The sequence below is a fragment of the Toxotes jaculatrix genome, chromosome 16, assembly GCF_017976425.1.
Source record: "Toxotes jaculatrix isolate fToxJac2 chromosome 16, fToxJac2.pri, whole genome shotgun sequence".
NCBI lineage: Eukaryota > Metazoa > Chordata > Actinopteri > Toxotidae > Toxotes > Toxotes jaculatrix.
Window position 1 is genome coordinate 20571400 of NC_054409.1, and position 21219 is coordinate 20592618.

General features: G+C 40.5%; 1 protein-coding gene across 1 annotated transcript in view; it reads right to left on the reverse strand.

Moving 5' to 3' along the window:
- The window catches only part of si:dkey-34e4.1 (carboxyl-terminal PDZ ligand of neuronal nitric oxide synthase protein), a 42783-nt gene that overhangs the window by 15890 nt on the left and 5674 nt on the right, over positions 1-21219 (reverse strand). Inside the window, exons 3-7 of the mRNA XM_041058153.1 lie at positions 5424-5516; positions 5196-5254; positions 3742-3850; positions 2074-2215; positions 608-777 (exon numbers count right to left, since the gene is read on the reverse strand). Coding sequence (XP_040914087.1) covers positions 608-777; positions 2074-2215; positions 3742-3850; positions 5196-5254; positions 5424-5516 — 573 coding nt within the window. The remainder of the gene's footprint in view (positions 1-607; positions 778-2073; positions 2216-3741; positions 3851-5195; positions 5255-5423; positions 5517-21219) is intronic.

Sequence of the window (21219 nt, forward strand, 5' to 3'; positions counted from 1 at the left end):
GGGGGACCTTCACTACAGCCACGATGAAAATAGACTATCAGAGGAATGTGGTGTTTATGATGTGAGTTTGTGAATGTGAGCTCTCCTTACAAATACATCTTGATGCTGTAAGGCTTAGCTGTTCAGTGGCTGTGACAGGAAATATTGTCACAGTAAAGGGGATTGTATGCTTTAACGGTGTTTGTCGGATGGTTGCTGACAGTGAAATTGGCTATGGGATGTGATCATTTCTGTAACTTTCTAAAACTGACAATCAAACATACTTCACACCATGATTAGACAGCTTTGTTCATTCTTTAAACAAGTATTTGTGAAACGTATATACAAACTAGTACAACACTGAATATGTTACAGGAGAGACTGTCTGAAATGTGTGTTGTTGCCCAAGTATTTAAACAACACTGAATTTCTTCTCTCTTTATGACAGCCAGCCTCTCCCTTATGTGTTTTGCCATTAAATCTCCAACAAAGCTCGGCCTTTGAAACGTAAAACGTAAGGCAGGACTTCAGATAACTATTATATGTCAAGCATAGGATCACTGGACCTAGTGAATGTTTTTGTATTCAGCATTTCAATATGTGTGTGTGTGTCCTGACAGTATCTTACTATGATAGTCTGTCCAGGTTTGACCACATTCAGTTCAGCCAGACTCTGCAGAATTTCACTGACTGCCTTTTCACACAGTGAAGTGCCAGCTGAAGGATCTCCTCCTCCTTGTCTCGCTCCATGTTTACCGTCTCCTTCCTCCCCTTGCTCTGCTCCTGTCAGCTGACGACCTGCAGAGGGAAACAGAGACAATAAGCAAAACACTGCCTTCTCCCTCAGGTCTTAAGTTAGTTCACCTTTGGATTAAGAGCATAAGTCTGTGCAATTTGTGCAATGTTTCGTTCCTGTTTAGAGTTGCTCAAAAATATGTAAGTATTTAGTGTTATTCAAAATACCAAACACTGACAGACATTGAAGAGGTTGATTCTTCATAAACAAGGTTTATGTCGCACAAAGCACATCAACTGACTATCCAGGACAGACACTTGTCTTTCTTTAAGATTATCATCAAGGTTATTCTGAGAAAGAAACTTGATGTCAGCGGCTTTGCATACTCCTTTGTATTATATAGACTCCTGTATAAAACAAAAGTTATATGAAGTATAGCTACTGCCTTAATATAATTTATATAGTAAATACTGTTTGCGTAATTTGTAGCTGTACTGTAGCTACATATCCAACTTGTAATCCAACACACAAAATTGAATAAGTCTATAAAAAGCATACAAAAACTTGTATGTGCTGTAATTAAATCTTAAATTAATGCTATTTTGAGCGCACACACAGTATTTTACCCCCTCATGGTCCCCTCTGCCTGTCACACCACCCCAGCTCAATGCCAGACAACTATTCATTCACTGTGAAAATTACAGTCATTACTGGGAACACTGGCAACAAGCCTCTCCTGTTGTCCAGTGACGTGAAAGGTGCAGTCACAGGAATATTTCCCATTACTACTTTCCATCCCGGGTGAAATGACAGCCTTTTCAACACTCAAATCCAGATGAGTTTGAAGTTGTCCCTTAAATCTGTATACATTCCAGTGTAACCAGACATCTATGTTGTTACTGTTTGATTGCTGTGCTAAATTAATGAGCTAGTGAGGTTTGATGGTTCCATTTAGGCCATAAAGAGGCGTGTAATCAAACTAAACAAGAGAAAGGTCAAGCTTTAGAGCTTTAGCCAGGAGAAACACGGTCCTCATGTGACCAAACATGAACAATTAAGGCTCATAAACACCACGTTTTCCACAATAACATTGTTCAGGCCAGATGTTAAAGGTAAAATGTAAAAGCATGTTTCTCTGAGAAGATCCAGGAAGGGTTGAATCAAGGGCAACTGGACTTTGTTGCAAATACTTCAACATGTTTCATCCCTCATCCAAAGGGCTTCTTCAGCTGGGAGTCCCCAGTCCCTGGGAAAAACTGTGTAATATGTTACACAGTTCTTTGCATGAAAGAACCATGAAAATCAGCCACAATCTAGTCACCAAAAATGTGTATTTGTCCATGTCTTTTAGGTCTCACCCTTACTGCTGGGCTCCTCTGTGGATTTATCACTCTCTCCATCTGCCTGTCCGTCTGCATCTTGCTCAGCATGCTGCAGGCTGAGCTTATGGCACACCTCAAAGGCCTGACCGACTGTCCGCACAATACGCATGGCCTGCGTCTGACAGGGAAGCGAGGGAGAGAGATTGAGAAAGGTCAAATGTAAGCATCTTTTCACAATACCAAACAACACAGCGAGTAACTTCACTGATTAGCTCCTCCTGTCTGCTTTAACATCAGTGAAATCACCTGCTACCATCTTTGGATGGACTCAAAACATAAACGCTCTCAGTCATCCTTGGCACACAGTTGAATACCCCTGGATCAGAGACTAATAATATAGTAACTGTCAACAACTGCAGCAATGCACATGAAAAGCTTAGACTGAGGAAAGGTACAAAGAGATGCTTGTCTGAAATTTGTAATCCTTGTCCTCAAGTTTATCTATTTTGCATTTAATCTAGGGATCTGCAGTGCTAGGCCACCGGATATTAACTAAGCCACAGGAAATTGAATTTAAGATCAAATTTAAAACCAAAATTGATTAACTCAGCTGACAAAATCAGGAAATTAATTGTTGAACAAAAGATAAAAGCGGAGAACGCAGAATACAAACAACTCTCAGTCACAGGAAGCTGAGCTGAAGAAAATCACATTTAAGTCTGCAAGCTGTATGTGTCACAGTAACATTTGCTGTATCGAGCTGGGGGATTTACATGAAAGAGCAATGATAACAGCAAACTTGATGTTAAGAGGAGAAAGTTCATAGATTTTTCAAGAAAAGAAAAAGCAAGAGCCTTACTCAAAATGTAACATGTCTCATGTTTTCTAACTGTATGACAGCTTTTTTTTTTTTTTTTTTTGCTGAAAGTTAGAGAAGACCACGCTCGCATTTGTACAGTAAATATGAACCTACAGCCAGGAAATGGTTAGCTTGGATTAGCAGTAATTGGAAACAATGGAAACTAAGCAAAACAGCTATCCTAGCTTTAAACGTGTTCAGAATGAAAGTGAATTTTGACTTGTGTCATTTGCGTTTGACCGCTATACCATTTGTGTTTTTTTTTTACCCCAAACAGCTGATATACAAGCCAAGCTGTATAATAGCTTTAAGGACACACACACACGCCCACAAACAACAAATATATAGACTCTGTGTATGTGTGTGTTTGTATTCAGCTCAGAATCTGATTGATGTCAGAACTCAGCAGAAACTCTCTTTCTTTCGTTTCTTTCTGTTATTTTCTTCCAGTCTCTCTCATCTAAACCCAAATTCATAAAACCTCAGGATAAATTCACATCAAATTGTGATGCTCTGAGCAAATTCACTTCTAATCAGATTTTTCCATTGACTTTGTAGCCAATCACGGCCCTTCTAAAATTTGCCAAGCGTTTTGACTAAACACGCAGTAATACTCCAGGAAGTGACTGTTCCTGGCCAAAAAAACTGAAACGGCACATAACCCTCCACAAAACCAGAACTTTTGCACTTTGGTTTTTGTACAGATCAAATAATTGAGGCATGTTAATTAGTGAGCTCGAGGGCTGCTGGTAGGTCGATTTCAATCTTAACACCAAGCTAAGCTAATTGCCTGCTGGCTCTGTGCATGTCTCTAGTCAGGAGGTTTATAGATGGACTTGCTGTACCTTCTTCTTTGATTTAAAGACATTACATCTGAAGGAGTTGCTGGAGCCATCTCTTGCGATGTAGCTGAAGATCTTTAGGTCCTGGGAGTCATGAGACACGTAGAAAATCCTGGAAAACATAACAACAAATTGAGTTAAAAGTTACACAAATCTTAAAAAATGTTTGTTTTTTTTATTACACAATCCACTACTTTCTCCATAATAAATATCCTCATAATGACAAATGATACTAAAAACCCAAACAAAAATCAGAGAGAAAGAACTGAGGTAGTACAGATATGAGGGGAAATTTTTTCAGTATAATGCTTAATACAAACACACGCCAATACACTACTGTATACTGCTTATGTCTTATACTGTAAACGTATGCTAGACCTTCTGGTTCTGTCTCTGCTAACAACGAAGCAAAAGGTCAGACCTGCATCACCACTGCTATAAGACATCCCCACTGGGAACCAGGCAAACAAATTATTACCGTCTACTACTTAAAGTCACAACACAGAGAGAGCACTACATATCCCCACTGCACAAAGACACCTACACTCACAGAAACCCATGCAAGGATAATTACATTTAACACACATTGTCCCTTGATGTGTAGCTTGAGATCCTCCCACAGATATATACATAATTTACAAACACACACACATCTCTAAGTGCACATATTCAGAAATTTAATGATTTAAAATGGCTGCCTACTGCTTTCCATCTCTGAGATTTCCATTGTTATGAAGAGGTTTCCTTATTAGCTATAAAAAAAACTGTGTGCCATTCATGATGTAAGAAAAATACATTATTTCACAACTCTGTCATACCACAAATCGTACTTTCACATCTACTCACATTGTCTATTCTAAATCTTCCCTCTCTTGTCGGAACCTGACAAGTATGATTATTTCAACACTTTACGATTTACTTGCTGTGAGCTGTTAAGCAGTGACTGACGGCCTCACAGGCTCGTAGATGATTGGTTTACAGGCTCCACAGCCACAGTGTAGGCAGTGAATATAATAAGCGCATTTTCTTTGGGCACACACAGTAAGATATTTGCCAGACAAACTGAAACAGTTGGTCTGAAAAACCCCCAAACACAAATACAATCTGAGAATAGAATCCCTCCCTGAAAATATTACATACAATAAAGTATATGAACATATGCTCTGCCAATGCACGCGCAAGATATAGATTATTCATTATGCTGTTTTATGAATGTAACTACATTTGGCATATGCAGTACATTTAAGCACATTAGTCCTGTAGGGTAAAGTACATGTGATGGCCCATAAAGAAAGCCTCAGCATCATCCATAGAGGCCGCTTTGGAGGACATAATGTCCACTATATTTTCTACTGTCTGCTCACAGTAATTACTGCGGTTAAAGCTAATAAGAGCATGGAGAGTGCAAAGACCAGACTGAGTTTAACAGTGAGTTTAATAGTGAGATTTTGACTGACCTGTATATGGGATCGTGCATGATTAGCATCTTGCTCTCATCCCATGTCCATTCTTTTCTCTGTGTATGAAACAGACGTTCATGATTAAACATTGACAAAGCATCTTATATCAAGGAATTTATATATTTATCTTTACCAATATGCAAAGCTGCCAGCTTTACAGCTAAAATACTGAATTCACTGGAGATGGTAACTTCTCATTTAAGTTAGAGTTTATCACTGACTTACTTTCTGTTTCTTCCTCAGCATCACCTTGACTCCGTCCACAGACACCACAATGCTGACCTTCTTCTTCTTGATATTCTTGGCCTTGAATTCATACTGGGAAAGCAGACAAAAAAAAAAAACAGTGCGTTAGTACTAAAGGCAGACCGATAAATTGGTCAGACCAATATATGGGCTGATACTGGCTTGTTTCAGGTATACTGGTGAAGCTGTAGGCCAATAAGTAACAAGAAATTTGAATTCATTATATAATCCGTCCACCAGAGAGCGTGGACAAGCTGATCCTTACACTGTGAAATGTCCCGCTCAGGTTGGTCACAATTTATTCTGATGTTGTGTTATGTTTTTACTAACGTTCTATGTGCAAGCATGTGCTATGACAAACAATCACACTCTCACACACCACTCTACCTCTTCATTGCAGTGCGAGTGACCTGAGTGTGTGTCCTGAGCACACTTGGCATTCTGACAGAATTAAGGGCATGAGTGGGAACAATCTGTCAGCATTAAAACCTGATCTGCACTGCACTTTAATACATCAGCATCTTTAATAGCTAGGCAGCTCACAATAAGAGCTCTGATAAAGTCTGTGGAATATTTGTAGCCAAGCCAACTAATAAAACTTTTCTGCAGCTCTACTCACGGTGTGAGATGAGAAAGGTCACTAGGAAAATAGGACGACAAAGACAAAAGGCAATGCTTGAATGTAAAGAGCATAAACATCCAATAGGTCAAGATTCCCAGTTTTGGTATATTCTGACTTTAATTATTTGCAATTAATAGTATTATAGTTTTAATTCATTAATCATGTAAAATAATACTGGACAATTCCTGAGAAGCTATCACATGACTGATAAGTGTAATGGTATAACAGGAAATGATCATGTGGTCATGTACAGGTGAACCACAACTCTGCTTCTCAGGGACACAAAACATAAACTACACCTAAATTAAACTAAGCTAAATTAAACAACAACATCTAAGTAAAAAGCCCAGGATATGGGTTTGTCTCCTGTTTGCTGAGTGGTGCAGAACAGCTGTGTTTCCACTGAGTGACTAACACGTTTCCACCTCGTCAGCTGGCCAGGCTCTCCGCTGAGGAACTTAGCAAGTCTGGCCTGTCGACTCAAATCAGTGCCACTTTTGAACATGAAGCAGGGCTCAACTCTTGTTAGCCAACAGCTATCAAGCTCTACAGTGTGACTGTCAGGCCACAGTCATCAGTTTGACTTTTTTTTGGTTATTTTTTGGGGCATTTTTTATGCCTTGTTTTTTTGATAGGGATGGTGACAGACAGGAAATGCGGGGAAAGAGAATACGGAATGATATGCAGCAAATGGTCCGCCCGGCCAGAAGTCAAACCAGGGAGCCGCTGCTCAGGGAGTTTATGCCCATGTGATATGCACCCTAACAACTCGGCTACTGGGCTGCCCCTGTGTTTCAGTTTTGAGCCCTAAAGCTGGGTTGGTACAAGGTCAAATATGCCAGCAATGTGGGGTGCAGGTCAGCTGCAGTGGAAAACAACGGAAGCTTAACTGTTTTGCGGCTGGATAGCTAAACAATGACATGTCACTCAAAATAAAACTCAGTAAGCCGAGAGGAGCTTCAGATTCAGGTGTTAATTCTATGTAGGTTCATCGCTACAAGCAACGGCTTTCACACTGTCATGTTATTTTCGCAATAATGTTTGATAAGTTTTAAAATATCCATTATAAATTTAATTTTATTGTACTACACAGTAAAATGAAGCACTCAAGGATCATTGGCCCATGTCCATGTTCACCATTGAGGTAAATACCCTGATGTGCTCTAGATTAGTAAGAATTTATGTATGCACCATGAGCTTAAAGGACATATTCAGCTGCCCCATAATGCATTGCTCTCCCTTAATCTCCAAAAATGTAGCAGCAGATTTACAAACAGGCATTAATTACACACACTGGAAATCTGCATGGTTACATTTTCACCTGAAAAAATATTTAAACTTAATAAAGTGACATATTAACAGTTCAGTGACCGAAAACTAACGAAGTGTTTGTCGTCACTGTCGCTGCCGGTTGGTGTGAAATGCATTCTGTGATACTTCAGTGTGAACACTCAGCTTGGTAATGGCATGCTTTATGGTTTATTTAAAAGGCAGTATGCAGTACATACTTTGAGTATGTAGTAAGCAGTACCTTAGTTGGCAGCTCCAAACATAGCCAAAGTCTGGACAATTTCACTTTTTTGCTTTTTTTTCCAAATCTCCTGCAGAGAAAGTAGGCAGCACTTCCCACTGGAGCTGGCAGAGTTTCCAAGAAAATAACAAATGTCCAGTCTGCTGTTTACCAAGTTCTGCCAAAAATGTTAATATACAGCAAAAGAGAAAGGGAGGAGAGGAGAGAATGATATGTTAAAGGACAAACTGAATGCCAGTATGGAGACGTGGCAAAGGGTAAGAGGACTGAAAAGCAGAGGAGAGAAGGTGGGATGAGAGGTGAGCAGATAAGAGGAGACAGAAGGAGAGGAGGTGAGGAGACAGCTGCTGTTATGTAAGGACCTCCTGCAAACTGTGACCTTTTAATCCAGCTACACAATGCTGCCATGGAACAATTAGCTGAGAATTATGAATGAGTCAAGACCTACCAGACATGATTACGAGATAGTTTGGCTTTTGTTTGTCTTGTGTGCACCTAGAATAAATCCCCACTGTCTGCGAATGTGTGCACAGACTGACAGTAAATACGTCATGACTTAAAAGAGGCACTTTTTGTCACATGCATTTCTATGTTTCCATACTTTCCTTCATGCTAATTTTCTGCTTGAGTCTATTTGAAATGCCCTGCTCCCCCTGCCCTAGATCCATGGTGATTAAAGTTTCGGTCTCTAATTATACAGAACTGAATCCCGAGAGAGCTGATTAAAAAGAGAATAGGTTTAGACAGGGAGAGGAGGAAACACACCACAGAGACAGGGAGAAACGCTAGCCAGGGTTTTAAGAGGAGGATTGGAGAAATGCTGCAAAGTGAAGTAGTACAGAGTTGAGATGAAAGGGAAGTGTCTAAGTTTGAGACCAAAAACCAGGTGCTGTGCTTGATTTATTTCTAACGCAGTATGTTATAAACTCTGTGCCAAGTCCGCTGCTATTGAGAGTACAGTATTTGCTCTGGCGCAAATAATGAGATGAGGCAATTCAAAGAAAGGCGACTGAGCAGAATAATGATTTCTGGCCATCAACCTGCCAGACATGGAGCCCCGAAACGGACAAAAGGAAGTTGATCAGATGTTTTGTTTGCTGCTATTTTCAGCCTCTTCAGTAGAGCAGACGCTTCAGTGGACATTTAAGTCATATGCTTTATGTGTGTCATGATTCATTTGCTAAGTATATCCGTTAAATATCCGTTACCAATGTGGCAAAGTGAAAAGGCTCCACCTGCTAAGATGCAGCCCCCAACATGATCAATACCAAACTGGTTTAATGAATTACATTTAGCAGGGAAAGGCCAGGCTCCCAAACAGAATCATATTTGGCAGCCTTTTATTCAATACTTAAACAAAAGACTCAAGATAGAAAATTAGAGATGGGAACGACATCAGTATAGTGTGTGACTGTGACCAACAGCATGTGGTATATTAAAGTGTATGTAACAGTACTCATATTGCAAAAACAGCTACAGTATTTTAGCTGGCTAACACTAACAAAGTTAGTTCCCTTTGCAGCCCTAAAACACAGCCAGAAGGACATCTGGAGACAAAAACTCTTAAGCAACACCAATCTACTGTGAGAGTGGGTGAAAAGAAATAAACATTTTCCATACATAGATGACCTACAAACCACAGTCTGGCACACCTGCATGGACAGGAAACCACCTTTACTAACACATCAATGTCAAAACACTCACACACAGCTCTTTTATGAGTCACGGTTTATGCCAGCATTCTGGTGAGGCAAACTGGGATTTTGCAACTTCATCCAAAGTATGAAATTTTTATATTTTCTCTGCTTAAGTGCAAAGTGTTTTGAAATATTCAGGTTTTTAATGCACTTGCATTGCTATGGGTTTTCTGGTATCGACCGCAGAACAAACAATTAAAAGCTCATGATACAAGTTCCCCTAAGTCTCAGAATGTCAGGATAGAAAACTTTCAGCAAGGCATAAAATATTCCAGAAAAGAGCTTAGTTTATGTTTGAGAAATTTAGGAAGACAGACTTTAGGAATAATACATGAGCTGTAATGAAAAGTGTATGACTAATATGTGGATTGAACAGGGCATAGGCTGTACGTTCTAAGATGCTCTCTTCAGAGATTTGTCTTAAAACCTTAACACTATGCCTCTAATGCTGACTGTGAGTGTTGCAGTGCTACAGCAATGTTCAAGTGAACAGATTGAGAGCATTTATTTCAAATCTTTCTCAGTCTGGATTTGTGCACTTCACACGTCAGGCTCATCAGTCTTACTAGACAACGCGACAAATTTCAGCCCGCGTTCCTCTCTGCAATCTATTATGAAAGTGTCAGACAGAATTTGATGGCTGTTGCTATGTGCATAAAATGAGGACGGGAGAGCTGGCTCTCAGCAGAATACTTGATCCCAGTGTTATAAATTCAAAACGGCAACAAACATATTACAGGATCAAACTGGAGGAGACAAGAGGTCATTCACTTTTTATTAGTAATATCTGAGCAAGCAAAGACAATAGAATTTGGTGTGACAGTTTCAAAGCAGTTTCTTTTTGTGGCATGAATAATCAGCTATGAGCAAAGCCAACTACAATCACTGTTTAATAACTGAAAGTCATCAAGTGCAGCTGCTTTAAGCTCCTTTGTGTAATTACTAAATACTAAAATTATTAGATGATTTGCGCAAAAATGAAACTATTATGCTGAAAATGGTTTAAAATGAAACTATTACACTGAAAATGGTTTAATTTTGTGCTGTTTTTAGACCCTCACTGGATGAGCAATTTAAACTGAATTCATTACCACAGTCTTGGAGTAAAGCTTCATGCAGTATCAAGGAAACCTATCTTTAAAGGCTTTCCACTTCCAGTGTATTCAACAGGTATGATTATCAGTATGATTGGTAATCTCTCTGCTGGGGCCTGAACAACTAATCCCACCCCGCTCACACATGAAGCAAAAAAATCTTTTTTGTCTAATCCAAGTCCACAGACTGCGAGGAATAAGGAGTCTCAGCGGACACTGTGGAGGACGTCCCTGGGGACGTGAGCGACTCCAGAAAACTCCAGTGTTATGATGTTGACGTCCTCTTTCAGGCATTGCAGTTCAAAGAGCAATGCTCACCAGTCATTACGTGGAAGTAACAGTACTGCAGATACTGTAAATAAATCTCCAGGTTCCTGTCAACAACCTTTTAATGAAAGGACACTGAGTCCTACAGTTAATGTTATTTGTTTCGAGCTTGAAAGTCTGGCTTCAGAGAGACTTCAATGGAAAAAGTTGGAAAAGGGCAAATTTGTTTTTCCCCTGCTGTTAGTGGATATTTTTGGAGTGAATAAATTTAGGTTTTGAAACCCAAATCATGGAATAAGGAATTATGGGTAACCCCCACTCCACTTCAACAATCCTGAAAAGCAGTGGAATGTGGGGTGCTTTGTGGGCCATTGATGCTCTCTGTAGTACCATTGAATCCATACAGGAGTCCACAATAGGCCCTATAGATCGCAACCTAGCAACCCCTTCATTACAATTCCCAGGATTTGGGGAGTTCCATGGAATCTCGCTGCTTTTTCCCTCAATTCAGGATACAAAGAGATGAGTGTTGGGAGCAGAACTGAGCTGAGAAACAAAACAGCTGCCAAACAGCCTGGCATTTAACGTGACAAAAAGACTTCTTGGAAATCAAAGAAAGCGAAAAACAATCTGAAATTAAATTAGTAAATATATTTTTTGTTAAACTCCAACTGCCTGCACTGATTTTTTTTGAGATGGAAATCATGTTTTGGCAATAATGCAGCTGCATCTTGCAATATCCCATTAGTTTAAGAAAGACGTGGCACTTTAATCACTGCTGCTCGACTAGTCTCTGTCCCTGTGAGTGGTATTTTCAGACAGGCCTCTCAGCCTTGCGGCCAAACCAGGAGGACGGGGTGACTCCCATGACAGTGGAGAGGCCCAAACCTCCAGAGTGAACTGGCACGGCTCATCATTAGTCAGCAGGAGTGTGTATGAGGAAGCAATTACCTCAACGGTCACCACGCACAACGACCTTGGCCTAGATCAGAAATGGACGTTTGTTTGTGTTTGTGCAGCTGAGTGTGTTACTGTGTGAGTGAAAATAGAGAAAGAATAACATACGGCAGCTGGATAGGCAAATCAAATAAAAAGGAAGTGTATGTGTGTGCGTGTATTCAGATGCTTGCTGGTGCCTGTCAGTGCCTACGTGAGCAGCTTCCGCCTGAGTGCAGATATGGATTGGACTCCTGGGCTCCAGTCTTTTGGCAGCCTCCAGTGAGCAGCAGCAGTCCAGTCCTGTGGGAGAGGGAGCGCTAACAGTCTGCTAAAAAGGCTGCTTAAGGGGGGGCTTCTCAATGACAGCAGAGTTACACACAAGACTGGAATTTACTTCAAAGGAATTTAATTGCTGGGGCTTTTATTATGAAATAAACATTTTTTTGGAGGAGTTTCAATTGAAAGGCTTTGGCTCTGTTGTGCTTTCATAGTAATTTCTTAGTCTTTTTTTTCCAGTTTGATTTTAGTGATAAAATTCTTGTATACAGAGAAAACAACCACAGCTGGCACTGACACTGCACCAGCTCCATCTGGAAGCTACATCTGTGACTTTACTAGATAAATGACTTTCATTACTTACACTGCAAGCGTGTGTATAGTGGCTGACAGACAGAATCGATCAGTCGTGGCATGCGTTAATACAGTACGTCTGCACTCAAGCAGGGAAAGAATCAAAGCTCCCAAACTCTGGGCATGTGTTACAACAAACCATGTGATGCACTTGATTGATCATCATAATGTCCTTGCATCTCAAATTAAAGCAGCAAGGTCAGGAAGAAAACCTGCCATGGATGAAAACTGTGAACACGATGCAGGATGAGTCAACCCGTACCTCTGGAGAGGAATCAACTACACTTGAAGCAGGCTTGTCAGGGGAAGCAGCTAAGCCGCGGTGTGAGCCCAGGCAGGCACTCCTCAAGTGTCTACGTCTTTGCAGTGAGAATGGACCCACGCCTGAGTGACTCGCTGACAGGCGCAGTGAAAGGACAGCCAGTCCTAGAGCGCTGACGGCGGCTACTCAGGGTTAGTCACATGGGACAGGGAGGAAATACAAAGGAACAACCTGAGCATGCCAACACTCACTTTCAGTGACAGTGGCGGAAGGAGCTGTAGGAATTGAGGTTATTATGTACATTATTTCATAACTTACAAAAGCCCAAATCCAAAGTGATGCAATGAGTTACAATCTCATCTGCGTTTCAGACAAAAGAACTCAGATGGGTTTCAACATGCTTTACTTAAGAGGAATCAATCAGGCATGTCATAACTTCTGGAGAGACGGGAAAAAGCAAAGCAACACACACACCTGCAGTCTTCACACAGTCTGAAAAAGAAATCATCAGCTTAATCCTCCTCCTCCAAGTTATTGCGTTAAGGTGTGTCTCCTTTAAATGCAAATCTGAGTCACAACTAACCCCACGGAAATTAAAGCAAATAAGCCACAATATATCACATTATTGTTGGATTGGTGTCAAAATGTCCTGTTTAGGACGACTGGTTTCAGGACTATTTAGATTTGATAATGTTGGATTACGTAGCTACTGACATGCAAGAATCCGACAGTAGTTTGGATGCCCCCATAACACTCAAAAACATGTTTTGCTTATTGTTACTTCACTGGATGTTCTAGCTTCACTGTGCAGAATAACTTATGAATAGAGTTTGACACTCGAAGGCTGTTTTCACATCCTATGCTGACCTTGAATTTGAGTTTAAGACATGCAAGAGATGATTTTACAATGGACTATATGGATGGAATGGACTTTACAATGAATCTGCAGGCATCTTGTGTCCAGTACCTAAACTTCTGAAATGAAAAAAAAAATCAGTATGGGAGAAAGCATAGATGTAATTTTGTTTGTTGAATGTTTTTTGTCAAAAAATCCTAATCAGGCCCAAATTATTATTTAAAGCTGAGTATTTTAGTCTATAACCTCTGTTTTTGTCTTGTAGACGAGGCTAATGGAAAGTGGAGTGATTATGCAAATAGGTGAGTCTGATTATATGCATTTTTTTAACAAGTGCATGTGTAAAAAAAAAAAAAAAATAAATAAGAGTGACTACATTCAGTGACAGTGTTTGTCTGTTTACATGAACGATTAGAGCTGCAACAATTAGTCAATTAATAGACAGACATAAACTGATTCAACTACTGTTTTGATAATCAAGCAATCGTCGTTGCCATTTTTTGACAATGAAAATAATCATTACTTGCAGCCCTACAAATGAAAACAATTATTTCGGTCAACTCAACATGACCAACTTCCACTGTAACACCAGGCTAGTGATGGTTAATCTTACTTTCCAGCTGCAGTCTGCGACAGTGACACATGCTACTGATTCTACAGCTTGTGAATAGTTGCATGTTATTTATACAGTGCTTCACTGGCTTTTTTCAGCCTCTGTGAGTGTGTCTAGACTGGCACATATTTTTCACAGGTCAGTCAAAACAAAGCAAACTGTGTGTCTAAATGTAGACAATCTCGTAGGCTGAGGGATAAGGCTAGGCAGGGGGGCAACAGAGCATCCTTCAGCAAGAGGTTAACCAACCACAGTGACATGGAGATGCTGATTGTGGTTCTGTACAGTGCAGCAGTCTGGCAAAGCAGCAGTCAGAGTAATAGGATTACTGGGACGATGTGAGTTCATAGGCCCTAAAATCCCCTTAGCACCTAGTGCAGGGGGGCAACCATCACTGATCTACATCCATATACTGTAAGCTTATTCGACTACTGAATATAGTCAACATGATGACCTTTAGTTAGGGCAGCAAATTCTGCACTCCAAGGGTTTTGATGAGAGAAGAGTTTACAGGCATGTTTATTAGAAAAAGAGATAAACTACAAACAGGTGATTAATCATCGAATTCTTCCAGTGCAAAAAAAGGGATTGATGATAACCAAGAATCTGTTAGAACTGGCTTGTGGGGGCTTGCGTATAATTAAGCTGGAGATACTGGCACATATTTCTGTTGCCAAACTGTAGCTCTACATGTCTGCCATCAGCCAGACAGAAAACACAAATGTGAATGGACAGGACACTGGGGAGCCTACAGCTAGTGTGAGGGAGGTACATGATGAAAGGAAACCAGGGAGGACCAGAAAACTCAAAGGCAATAATAATTAAGTAAATGACGAACCATTTAATAAAACAATGTCAGGTTTGAGGCCAAATGTTTAACCACGTTAACCCTGTTTTAAGGGGGGTAAACATGGGGAGTGAATCGGAGCGCCATCTGTGCCTTACATGCAAACATGTCCCAAAAAGCCCCTTGGAAGAGGCTTTAAGAGTGTGTGAGAGCTTTCATAAAGCTCAGTCATGAGTAGCTTAAATCCATGTCTGAGGGGACTGAGACAGGTCTTCGTGCAGCCCATTACAGCAGCACCAACTTGTCCGACAACAGAAGGTTGGCCAAAGTGTGCCACCACATGGCACTGATTGATGACAGTCGGCTCCACTCTGCTTACTGCTGTCTGCACGTTTTTCTCCTCCCTGACTGCTTCCTTCTGCTTGTCGAGGTAAATACGATTTCACACCAAAAAGAAGCACTCCAATCGTGGCACAATTCACAAAAAATATCTGCATCTGCAGTGTATCAAGCAGTGGCTTGGATCTGGCCTGCTTTCATTTAATTAAATTAATCAACCAGCTTATTGAGTGTTTTCATTTGTAGTCCTCGCTGAGTCTCTGTGAGTACAGCACAGCCAATTAGATGCAATCACACAACTCAAAAACACTGAATGCCTTTTGTGCAGAATCAAAGGATGTTCTGGAGATAAGCAGTGTTCAATATTTAGTATGATAACCAAGATGTACGACTTTTGTGATATTTTCCAGAAACAAGACAGAGTCTAAATGCATGCTAACAGCTCTGTAAGGCGAACTGGCTGTGGGATCACCTAAGTTACTACAATTTATTCTGTGGGGAATATGGACAACATTTTAAGACTTTTTACCCAAAAGCCCAAACAGAAACCTCATGGTTGCATTAGATGAAAATGAGATCACTAAAATCAGTAGTATTCATCCTCTGTCAATCAAAGCTGTTGACTGACTGCACAACACTACCAACCATACCACTAGTATGACTAAAAAAATGTAGGCTATAGCCCTCATCAGTTTCTTCTGCTGAAATCAAATTCATTCTGTATTTGGAAAAGAGTAGCCAAATGTTTAACAGTTAGTGCTCAGAGATGTTTGGCAGATGTAATACCATCCAAAAAGTGGCAGGAGCTTGGTGACAAAGATCTATTTGTCTCATTTCCACTGTTGTGTGACCAAAGGCTGTGAAGGAAGGTCAGTTCAGTAATACTTTTAGCTGGGATATGGAGCAAGGATAATGTTGGGAAGTCACGACACACTCCTGTACTTGTTTGATGTAGCTAAAGGTGAGGCAAACGGGAAACAGAGATAATGACAGAGAAAGATAAGAAAGAGATCTGAGGCGCTCAGACTGACATAAAGTGAGAAATCAGACCAGTCAAAGGCAGAGAGTACACTGAAATCCAACTGGGATCAAATTATTCAAAGGAAGCTCAAGAAAACAAGAAAAAAGTACAAAGTTTGGGAAACTGAGATTCTAAAAATATGCTAATGCCTCCAGTGCATATGATTAGACGGCTTATGGGCTGTCTCCTCCCTCATTATCCATTCAGTTTTTCTGCCCTGATGAGTTGATGCAAGTGAAGATAACAATGATTGCAGCAAAACAGTTTCTCAAACTTCCACTGCAGAGCAGCATTTTATGTAAACAGTACTAAACTCAATCACACAGCATAGGAACCCTGTTCTTTTTCTGTTTGATCAATGACTGAAAATATGACTGATTTTATTCTATCTATTAAAAAAACGATGCTGTCTAAGTGATAGGCATTAATGAATGGACAGAGGTTGACAGGCAGCGACATGGTCCTCTGTGAGACGGAGATGTTGTTAATCTGAGTGACAGTCACATTAGCCCTGTCAGCTGGGCAGCAGAGAATATGTTATCTTGTTAGTGGCTGCGTGGATGACAGTGTTGAAGCAGTTTAGAGTCCTCAGGATGAGCAGCCACAGTTTGCTCACATCATTTATCCCATTAGAGTATAACAAGGAGCAACCATTGTGCCCCGACAGACTAAGACACAAAACGCAATCCCACTGACAAGTTTTGGATTTCTTAAAGGTCCCAGATTGTGAAAATGGGTTTCGGTTGTGTTTTGTGTTTTTTATAAACTTGGAGGTGTAAAATAAAAGATGTGAAGTTGATTACTGAATTTGATTTGGTTTCTATGTTGAAATTGGATAACCAATAGGCTGCTGGCTACTGAGTTGTCGTTGGGGGGGTTGGACAAGAGAAACAAACTTGTTGGTGAATGTTAAGGACAGAAAGGTTTGTTAGCAGTTGTCTTGAAGAGAATGGACTTTGCCGTTTGTGAGGTTTTGACAGTTGTAATTACAGTATGTAATTCCTGCTAAAGCCAACATAAGTCCAGCCCAGTTCAGGAGGAGGGTCGGCTGACCAATGTTGACTAATTCAGATAGACTGCTGCCAGTATATGTCATTGATTGGGTCTGAAGATGCAATAAGTGTTCATGTGCCATTCTTTTGCTGTCTCCATTTTTGGAAAACATGAACGGTATTAAGATTTTACAGCTACAAAAGTATACCGCAAGTAACGGGTGTGTTGACACCAGGACGTCAGTAGAAATTTAACATCAACTTGAGCTTTTTTTTTTTTTTTTTTAAGCTTTTAAACCCCAACAGCTTCCTGCATGTTTAAACCAACACGGACCTGAGACAAGAGAGAAAGAACGCAGAGTAAATGTAGCTACAATGAAAGTGAGATCAAGGTAGTGAAACAAAAACAGAATCAGAGTGTGGGGAGGTTGAACGATAGGAGCGGGAGAATGAGACCTTGAAGCTTTTTATGTAGCACCCTGGAACAAGATGAGAGAAGTGAGATGAATGTGCACGCACAGACATACATACACACACACACACACACACACACACACACACACACACGACTCCAAATCACATTTAGAAGTAGGGCAGCCTATCTGCCAGCTCAAAAGCCTGCAGCACTTTCCTCAATCATTATCCAACAAACGATACCGTAATACAATAGGCCAGGTTTATCTGCCTACTCATGTTAAGAAAGAATGCTCCCAGGCAGAGCTGCACAACTTACAAACCTGACACATGTTTATTTTAAGTAATATGGAGAATGAGTTTCTGGTAAAAACTAAGAATTTAATTTGTGTGAATATGAATAACAACAAAATGTGCAGCTTGGCAGTTTAGGTAAACTCTGTATGTTGTTAATGTAAATATAGATAATTGTCTTTACAGTATATATGTGCTTATGTTCATGAGAAGCTGAACAGCGTTGGTTTCTACATCCGTACCAAACTTCGCGCTCATCACAAACATGAAGATGAGTTGAGAAAGACATGTTTCAGCAGCAGAACTGGTTACCGGGGAGACCTGAGGAGCGGCATGACATTTGTGGTTAATTCAGATCTGCAGAATAATAGCAAGAGGGAGTGAGAACACAGCAGCACCATTCATCAAAAGACGAACCGAGGCAAAGCATGCAATTGAACAAATCTAATCGTTCTGTTGGGACAACCAGAATGACCGAATCAAATTTGTAAATTTGCAGACCAGAGAATTACTTTGACCAGACACAGAGGTAGTGACCAGCAGAGGGGACAGAAAAAGAGGAAAGAAGACACAAATAGTAATGGTTCCTACTGTGGCTGACCACTGACACTGACATGATGCACCGAGGAGCAGATGCAGATGATGATAAAGAGTTTTAGTTCCTTTTAAGATCCTTGAAAGTAAAAATACTCTATAATGAGTCTAAGAGTCTACAGCCATTGTAGCAGCACTGTGAGGATGTACTATGGCACAGCAATGCTTTAAGATGTTAGCTCATGTGCTAACATGATGAAGTTTAGCAGGTAATGTTTACCAATTCTGAAGCTGATTTGGAGAAGCTGAAGTTCCCTGTCTTACATCCGTATCAGGAGTAGGGTTAACTTCATAACAATTTTGTTTCATTTATGTGAGTTGTATCGAGTGTTTCTTGGACTCTTGTACAGACCCACACATTAAGTCTGTGCAGACACAAGGACATAAGAGCAACCTGATGCAAATGAGCTCACATGACTGCACATTTTCAGGTGCAGGTATGCACAATACCCACCCAATATACCCCCACACACACATGTCCAGTTCCTGGTCTGTTGACTTTAGTTTTGTTTGTACTTGAGATTAGCTACAGAAGGCTTTGCAGCAGGCAGACTGTTAGGACTGTTCAGATGAGTTTCTAGCTATGAGCTCCACAGGGATGTTTGTACTGTAATGGAACTATAAGTTTGGACCAGCTGACATATTGCAATGCCCCCAAATGGAGTAATAATAACACAGCCTATGTATAGCTGACCTGGTTGAAAATGTAAACCCTGTCTGAGTCATATAAGTCTACTAACATCTGTGCTATTTTGAGAAAATAGCCATTTTTGAGTCTGGAAATACCACAAACCACACACACTCTATTTTCATTTATCCAGTGGATGCAGAAATCCAAAAAGCCACAACTACCCCAACTTTGTGTGCCGAGGCTGCACAGAGCAATGGTCAGGGAATGTGTGTGAAGAAAATGTGCCCTCAGGCTCTGCAGCAGGATCGAGTTCATGGCTTTAGAAAATGTCTTTTTCTTTGGATGGGGCTTGTTTTGGGTGAGGGCGGGGAGATCAGAGTATATAAGACTTGACTAATTGTGGTGCTGAAAGACCTGACATAGCCTCAGGGCAGATGATGAAAGCAGAAGCCTGTGTGACTGTGTATGCGTGCAACATGATGCTGGTACTGGAAGCAGGGACCACTCACCACCTGTCTGTCCATCCATGTGAGCAAAGACCTGCTGTTTCTTTAGTATTTTATCTACCGACACACCAGTGTAGGAAAAAAGGCAGGAGCAAAGCAGAAAATACAGCAAAATAAAATTTACAATAAATAAAGATACAATCAAACATTAACTCAAGTGCACAGTAGGGCAAAAAAAAAAAAAAAGTTAGTAAAGTGCTAGCAAGCCCATTAAAAATCCTGCAAACAAAATGAGTAAACCTAATAAAATAGAAGGAAGCTCATGGAGCTATTCTGAATCACTAGCGCTAGTACATTCTTGTCACCAAGTTCCTAGAACCGCATATTTTGCAAAAGGATTCCAAAGTATTCTGCTGTGCCATTTTCCAGTTTGCCTCTGCCTTAACAGAGCAGATCTTGCAGAACGATACTTCTAAACACTGATCATGGACTGTGACTTATTTTGAATTGACTGTTAATCAAGAAAAATGGGACCCCCGTTCTCTCGGGGCCTGGATAAACAAAGGGTAACTGAACCCTTTCAATGTTGAGATCACATCTAATCCAGTACACATTTAGGTCACGTACTATGCCCTTGTACATCTGCCATTAAGCAAGCATGAATACAAAGTGAAAACAATGCCCCCCATTATGCGTCATGCCTCCCTAAATACAGCATATCCCACATTCACACATGTGAAACGCACACAGAACAACACTCGATCACCCGCCCCCACTTTGCTATAGATCTGTAACCCCCCTGGAGTTAAGCTCTGCTCTCATTTCTCTCCTGCTTTTCTGGGACATGCAGGGTGTGTGATTGTTGTGCCAAAATGTGATTCACTAATATTAAGAAATTGTTTATGTCGGGTTCTGACTCCTGATCACTTATGTACAGCTGTGTCATTTAATAATCATTTATGTTTAATCTAACTTTAGTTTTAGGGCATATTTTATGTGATGATATCACTAATCTGCGTGTGTTTTGTGTGTTCCACAGCCATCAGGCATGGGTGAGCATTTGTCATAGCTCAAAAATCTGACTGTAAAGAATTAAGTGAAAGAAAAAAGATTGCAAGTGAAGAGAAGTGAAATATGGATATTACTCTGTTCCTCTGTGTATTTTGGCTGCTGCCAAATCAGTTGACTGCTGCCACTGCTGTTATATGACTGAGTGACAGGTGGCCACATGAGCATGGAGAAGAGAAACAAGATGGTTAATAATAAACAGACATGCTATGCAACACTGGTGCCTTAATTGTGCTTGATGATTTGGCAGCTGTGATAATCTCATGGGTTTTTGTTTTCAGAATCCTCGAGCCCACACATAATACCAATATTTGTGTGCCAGTATTTACTTACAATTATGTAACTCCCATTGCTTCTCAAAATTTAAAACATTTTTCTGCCCGCAGTTTGAGTGCAGTCTAAAGTGCAGCCACTCAAAAACACACAAAGTAAAACTAAAGTAATGTAAAAAAATTCTGTTGCACTCTCTGACAGGTCCAGAGTGCCTATTTTCCCACTACATCCCTCTTAACAGCCAAACATCTGCTCCTGACTGAGTCATGACAGTTCAGTGAGCTCTCAAAAGACTGAAACAGACTCAGTGGACCCATACAGAAATGATGGGAACCAAAAAACATAAAGTTTACTTCTCCCTCGCACGGCAGAGATCTTCTCACGAGATGCTTCAGACAGACACAG